A 7,739-nucleotide genomic window follows, 5' to 3' on the forward strand; every position below is an offset into this window, starting at 1 on the left:
CGTACCTTATCCTCTTCTTTCTTTTCTTTTCTTTTCACCTTTAGCTGCCACTTACTTCCCACCACCCCCATATCTTTCCCCTTCCAATTCTCATTTTCTCCAACAACACCACTACCATTCATTTCACTTCCAATTATACCCTTTCTCACTCACATTCATGAACCAAAAAATCTTGCTTCTTACTAGGGTTCATCATTTTCTTATCCTCTACACCCACAGAATTGACCATACATTATCCATATGCACAAACAAAGCCAGATCCACTTACATCAAATGTATTTGCGTTTAGAGAAAACAAATAATAGATTCAGGATTAATTAATTAAGTAGTACTTGCTTGCCACCATGATTATGATTTGAGAGAAAAGATTGTTTATCCGAAATAAAATAGAAAGGGCAACACCTATCACCCAAAGGTTGTTAAAATTCGGGACACAACATGAGCCTTTTTGTGTCTTCAAGAATCGGAATTATGAAAGGTCATTTATGATGTGTGAGATAAAGAATATATATATTTTTTAAATTACTGGTTTTTTTTTTTCTCCAGATAAAAAGGACCTGGTTGACAAAAGGACGGTAACGTGTTAAAAAAAACCCCATTAATTAATGAATTTGAAAAAGGGGTTTGCAAGATGTATGAATTTGACCATAATTGGATATTAATAAATTAAGAAAGAAAGAGGGTCTGAATTGTGAAATGTTTAAATTTTTAGATGAGAGAGAGAGAGAGGAGTAGGTGTTTGGTTTTGGTAAAATGAACTGTACTGTACTTGAAAACTTAGAATAAGATATTCAACCACACTTAATGATAAGGATGTGGATAAAGGATTCCCACTTCCCCATTAAATATCTAATATTTTAAACCAAATACCCACATGGCTGTATAAAAAGGGATAAATTAAAATACTCACAAAAAGGCAACAATAAAAAAATAAAGATAAAGCATAATTTAAGTTAGCATGGTCTTTAATTTTTAAAAAGTTGATAAAAGAAAAACTGGGTAGTGCAAGAGAGAGTTAACAGAAGAGAAGGGTATAATGGTGAAAGGGGAGAAAGTGAAAATGAATAAAAAATGGGGAAAAGTGAACCATGGTTAGAAAAGGGAACTGCAGTGAAGGTTGTTGTTAATGGACACATGAGTCTCTATCCATCTATATTTATATTCTATCCAACTTGTCAAGCAGACACAAATTAATTAAATAATTTAAAAAAAAAATTATAATCCAGTGCCTTGTTCTACCGCAACAACAACTCAGAGATATAAATAAAAGAGAAAAAAAGAAAAGAAAAGAAAAATCTAGTAGTTGCCGTTCGCGTTTGTTCTTCCTTCTCCAAAACCGAAACCGAACTTCTCTCTCCAGAGTGTACTTTTGGATTTCTCTCTCATCGTTTTGCCGGAATCTCCTCTCCTCTCTGTAGCAGGAAAGGTGAGAGTCGGAGTTTGCGACTCGTGTGACCACTGGAGGTTATGCTGTTTGTTGTTAAGGATTTGGTCTGATCCCTGTTTTTTGAATTGATTTTCTTGGTCCTGGTTTTCTGAAGTGCTTGCAGTTGTGGTTTGATGGGGAACCGAAGGAGCCCGATCGTTCAATGTTTTGAATGCTCGTCTGCGTTTTTGTTTTGGTTTGTTTGAGTTTGGTGTTTCTAAGGGAATTGTGAAACGCGTCATTGACGGGATGTTTGAAAATGTGACTCTAGCTTGAATTTGATTATGAGTCTGGGAGTTCTGTTATCTTTGGGTTTTTCGTTATCTTGTTGGGATTTAACGTTGAGTCCAAATGGGTCTTTGATGGAATTTATTCTCGTCTGTAACAAGTTTTTTAAATTAAAAATTATGTTTTGAATTTTTTTTTTTAATTTCATGCTCCTTCTTTTCTTTGGTGCTTTGTTTGCTGTTATTTATTCACTTATTTATTTATTTCAATTTTTGGTGTTGGAAATGGAAATTTTTTCTCAAGAGATTAATCAAAACCAATTGATTTTCCTTTAAATGGATTTTGTTTGACACTTCGGCTAGACGAGGCTTCCAAGAACTTCTTCAAGAGGAAACTGATAGGATATAGTCCACCAATATATTTTGGTTGAAGTTTTGAGACCATTTGGTATTATTTTGATGTGGGGGTTATCATATTTGATCACTTGAAATCAAGGGATTGTGTTTCAGTGTTTCACAAATATTGTGAACTTGGATAATGATGCATGAAGTTGGATTTAGACTAGTTTTTTGTATTTTGAACTGTGGAATCAATTCCATAAAGATTAGTTAGTGCACGAGTATAGCATTATCTGTAATCTGTGCGGAATATAATCTGTTTGTATTTGGGTGTGTACCTATAGATAAGACAAAATGACATTATCATTTTTACAGGGAATCCATCTGCTTTTTCTGATATGGCGCCTCATGATTTGGGATGTACAGTTAAATCAAAAGAGATTTTTCTCAAACTGAATTGAAATTTTTTTGGTATATCTGGAAACTTTTTTGATGTACAATGCATTATGTTTCTTCTGTAGCGTTAGTATTAAATGCGCAATCTCTGCTCTCTCCTTCTGCATGTGGTACTGTTTGTCTTGTACCAAGATGGGAGAATAGCATAGTGAGGATGTGTATCTTCTGGAATAATTATATCATCTTGTGTGTTATTATAAGGGATTCATTTCACTTTTCATTTTGGCCTTATTGTGCCTGATTCACAAGTATAATTACTTTTTTGCTGTTTTTTCTTTCTATACTATTTTTGAAGCCTGGGGAAAAATAAATGCTATCAAGAGTTTGCTGATGTTGATTACAGTAAATTTGTTTTGACAACAATGATGAACATCTCAATTCACATTAGCCTAACTGCTTTCTCCAGATAAATCCATGTGTCATAGAATTAGCATTCCTAGCTGACTTGTAACATCCTCGGGTTCTTGTTCAGCAGTTCACTTTTTAAACCACCTTGATGAATAAAGCTTTCATTAAAAGCTATTAATGAAGTAATTTGTGCTGGCAACTACGTTATAACCAAGCTAGTAAATGTTCCTGAAAGGAATTTGAAAGAGATTCTCATCAGATGTCTAGTGTTGTTGACACCATATGAATGCAGCCTTTTTCATTTAATTTACTTAGAGGCCATTGTAATATTATTTGTAGGATAGTTATTTGGAATCTTGCTTGATATTCATATTTATTATTGTTTATGGCAGAACTGATAGAAAGAATTGTAGAAAGGTACCCCTTGTCCCATATATGGCTTCAAGATCTTATGCTAATCTGTTAGGCTTGGCGAATGGGGACTGGCTTGATATTCCTCACACTCCAAGAGCTCTTCCAAGGGTTATGACGGTTCCTGGAATTATTTCTGATCTGGATGGTTATGGTTGTAATGATGGTGATTCAGATGTTAGCTCTTCTGGGTGTAGGGAGCGGAAAATCATTGTGGCAAACATGTTGCCATTGCAGGCTAAAAGAGATATAGAAACTGCTAAATGGGTTTTTAGTTGGGATGAGGATTCAATTTTATTACAATTAAAAGATGGTTTTTCTTCTGATACTGAAGTAATCTACGTGGGTTCTCTCAAGGTCGAAATAGATCTCTGTGAGCAGGATGCAGTTGCTCAGAGATTGCTGGATGAATTTAATTGTGTACCTACTTTCCTTCCCCATGATCTCCAGAAGAAGTTCTACCTTGGCTTCTGTAAGCAGCAACTTTGGCCTCTCTTTCATTATATGTTACCCATATGCCCAGATCATGGTGATCGCTTTGACAGAATACTTTGGCAGGCCTATGTTTCTGCAAACAAAATATTTGCAGACAAGGTCATGGAAGTAATTAATCCTGATGATGATTTTGTTTGGGTTCATGACTATCACTTAATGGTTTTGCCTACTTTCTTGAGGAAGCGATATAATCGGGTGAAGCTTGGATTCTTTCTGCATAGTCCTTTCCCTTCTTCTGAAATATACCGAACTTTACCTGTTAGGGATGAAATTTTGCGGGGATTGTTGAACTCTGATTTGATTGGCTTTCATACATTTGATTATGCTCGCCACTTTCTTTCTTGCTGCAGTAGAATGCTAGGTCTGGACTATGAATCTAAGCGAGGACATATAGGGCTTGATTACTTTGGTCGCACTATTTTTATTAAAATTTTACCTGTAGGCATTCACATGGGTAGACTTGAATCTGTATTAAATCTTTCTTCTACATCTTCTAAACTGAAAGAGGTTCAGGAAGAGTTTAAGGGTAAGAAAGTAATTCTTGGTGTTGATGACATGGATATTTTTAAGGGCATTAGTCTGAAACTTCTAGCCGTTGAACATCTGCTGCAGCAGAATTCAGATTTGCAGGGCAAAGTTGTCCTAGTTCAAATTGTAAATCCTGCAAGGGGCTTAGGGAAGGATGTTCAAGAAGCAAAGAATGAAACATATTTAATTGCCAGGAGGATTAATGATACATATAGCAAAAATAATTATCAGCCAGTCATTCTCATTGACCGACATGTTCCTCGCTTTGAGAAGAGTGCATATTATGCTGTAGCAGAATGTTGCATTGTCAATGCTGTAAGGGATGGTATGAACTTAGTTCCATACAAATACATAGTCTGTAGACAGGGAACTGCACGACTGGATGAATCCTTGGGTAGAAAAAGTGATTCTCCTCGGACAAGCATGCTTGTTGTGTCTGAGTTCATTGGTTGTTCACCTTCTCTTAGTGGAGCAATAAGGGTCAATCCCTGGGACATAGATGCCGTGGCCGATGCTATGTATGCTGCCGTTACTATGAGTGATTCAGAGAAGCAGTTGCGCCATGAGAAGCACTATAGGTATGTCAGTTCTCATGATGTGGCATATTGGGCACATAGCTTTATGCAGGATCTGGAGAGAGCCTGCAAAGATCATTACACCAAAAGATGCTGGGGATTTGGTTTGGGCTTGGGGTTCAGAGTTGTTTCTCTCTCTCATGGTTTTAGGAAGTTGACGATTGACCATGTTGTTTCAGCATACAAGAGAACCAATAGAAGGGCCATCTTTCTTGATTATGATGGTACTGTTGTATCACAATCTTCCATAAGTAAAGTCCCCAGCCCTGAAGTCATCTCCGTCTTAAATGCTCTCTGTAATGATCCCAAGAATATAGTGTTCATTGTCAGTGGGAGGGGAAGGGATTCACTGAGTGAATGGTTTACTTCATGCCAAATGCTGGGACTTGCAGCAGAACATGGATACTTTTTACGGTATGTCATTTTAATGTTGGGATGATTGGGCAACTTTATATCTCGCTATCTGCCACCCTGTCCTTTCCCTCAAAAGAGCTTAACATGTTTTTCCCTCTTCTTTTATGGTTGCAGGTGGAACAAAGATTCAGAATGGGAATCAAGTCACTTGTCTGCAGACCTGGATTGGAAAAAGATAGTGGAACCTGTCATGCAATTGTATACAGAAGCAACTGATGGTTCTAATATTGAAATTAAGGAAAGTGCTTTGGTGTGGCATCATCAAGATGCAGACCCTGATTTTGGTTCTTGCCAAGCCAAAGAGTTGTTGAGTCACTTGGAAAGTGTGCTTGCTAATGAACCAGCAGTTGTTACGAGAGGCCAGCATATTGTTGAAGTTAAGCCACAGGTATTTTTCAAACTCTTTCCCCTGTATTCCTTAATCTTGAAACTCAGGCTGGAGTGGACAAAATAAAAAAATTTCTTTGCTCTCTGCAGGGAATAAGCAAGGGTTGGGTAGCTGAAGAGGTTATTCAGACCATGGTGAACGGCGGTAATCCACCAGATTTTGTACTGTGCATAGGGGATGATAGGTCTGACGAGGACATGTTTGAGACCATTTTGAGGACGGTATCACTGCCATCAGCTCCAGAGATCTTTGCCTGTACTGTAGGTAGGAAGCCTAGCAAGGCCAAGTATTTTCTTGATGATACTAGTGATGTGGTGAAGTTGCTTCAAAGCCTTGCTGCTTCATCCAATCCAAAACCCAGGCATCTTGCTCACTTTCAGGTCTCCTTTGAGAGCACAATTTGAGTTACAGACAGCATTATTGGTTCATTGTGCTACTCTTGCGAGGATTGTGAATCAATGAAATTTTTGGTTATTAATCTTAACCTGACAGACAAATGGTGCGACCGTGTTGTCCGGATCTAATTCTTTTTAGGGCTCCTGAACCGGTATGCGTGGCATGTGGAAGGCTTTTGTTTGATACTGCAATTCTTCTCTTGTACATGGTAACATCGACTGTTATATTTTCTGGTGCCATCGAGAGATTTAGTCGTGCTTAGAATGTTAGATCTTATGGCTGTCATCATGGACAATGGGGCACCGAAACTTGTATAGTTACAATACCTTTGTTGCAATACATAATACTTTTCTGGTTTGAGATCTCTTTAACTCGGTGGGTAGGGTAATCCATTTTTTCTGAAAAGTGAATGCAATAACTGATACCATCACTATCTTAACAAACTCTTTTGATCTTTTGATATACTTTAACGACAAAAGTTTGATTTTTACCAATTTTCAAGTAATAATACTGTTTAAAGCAGTGCGTCCGATTTCTTGAACGGATATTTATGGGCATGCAAGTTTAATCGTGAAGCAGTTCAATGAAGTGTTAATATGAATTCTTTCGACCATGTAAAGATTTTCTAAAGCTCAGAGGAAAATCTATTGTGATTAAGTTTATCGTGTTTCAGATATTCAATTTTATAGTTCTCAACTTAGAAATATCTCTGGGTAATGGTAGGATACAAAAGTTTGGTATACCTTAAGAATTTATACCATCACATAAAGGTTAATTAAAGAAAAGATAAATGTGTTAATTAAAGAAAAAATTAATATAATAATGCAATTAACCTATGTGATTAAAGTTGCAATTAACCTAACCTTGGATGGAGTATTTTACCGTTTGTTTAATGCTAACTTTTTCTTTAATATACACAATTAACAACTACTAAATACCATGTATGTACTCAATTATATTAATCATTAACGGGATTTTAAACAAAATTAATAAATTAAAGTTTACGTACAAAGTCTAAGTTTGTGATTTTTTTTATTGTACTAAAAATAACATACGGTAATATCTATTGTATTGAACAAATTATTTATCGTAATAAAATTTATTGTTTTAATAAATAAAATAATATTTTTAACTTGGTTATTCAATTTTTAAGAGATTTTCGAATGTTAAATGATAATATTTTTTATATGAATACTTTTCTTTTTAGACTAGATTCATTTTTCTTTAAAAATATTTTGATATTGCCTTTTGCTTATCTTAGAACATGTTACTTTCTCAACCAATTTAGTGTTTGTCTGGAATTTGATTGCTTTCTATTTGTATTGTTTAAATCTCTAGAATTTTAAAGTTTTCAAACTTTCTTTTTCTTGGTATTTCTAGAAGATCTAGTTACAAGTAAGAAAAACTATTCCAGATAACTTTTGTATTTGAGCTAGAAAGCTATGTTTAATTTCATGCATATATCGTCCTAAGGAGTGACTACTCTTTGAAAATGGTTTGGTGGAAATGATTTGTAGGTTAATATAGAAACTTAGGTACATGATATTTTAGAGTTATCTTTAGTTGATTTGTGAAAATTGAGGTAGATGAATCAAATTTTAAGTTGATGAAATTGAATATAAAATTTGTTGCTAAGAATATGCATGTATGAAGTTGGTGATCATTTTGACCATGTTTATGCATATATGAAAATTGTGAATTTTTTCGATTGAACTTGGCAAGTTTTGTTAAAATGA

At 35.3% G+C, this 7,739-nt stretch overlaps 1 protein-coding gene across 1 annotated transcript; it reads left to right on the top strand.

Moving 5' to 3' along the window:
* The first annotated feature begins 1,245 nt into the window (after positions 1 to 1,245).
* On the top strand, positions 1,246 to 6,367 carry LOC114179398 (probable alpha,alpha-trehalose-phosphate synthase [UDP-forming] 10). The gene is made up of 4 exons (XM_028065726.1): positions 1,246 to 1,426; positions 3,189 to 5,219; positions 5,334 to 5,607; positions 5,697 to 6,367. Exons 2-4 carry the CDS (start codon positions 3,232 to 3,234, stop codon positions 6,009 to 6,011), a joined length of 2,577 nt encoding a protein of 858 aa, XP_027921527.1. The 5' UTR covers positions 1,246 to 1,426; positions 3,189 to 3,231; the 3' UTR covers positions 6,012 to 6,367.
* Positions 6,368 to 7,739: the final 1,372 nt, after the last annotated feature.

This window comes from Vigna unguiculata, chromosome 3 (genome assembly GCF_004118075.2).
Source record: "Vigna unguiculata cultivar IT97K-499-35 chromosome 3, ASM411807v1, whole genome shotgun sequence".
Taxonomy (NCBI): domain Eukaryota; kingdom Viridiplantae; phylum Streptophyta; class Magnoliopsida; order Fabales; family Fabaceae; genus Vigna; species Vigna unguiculata.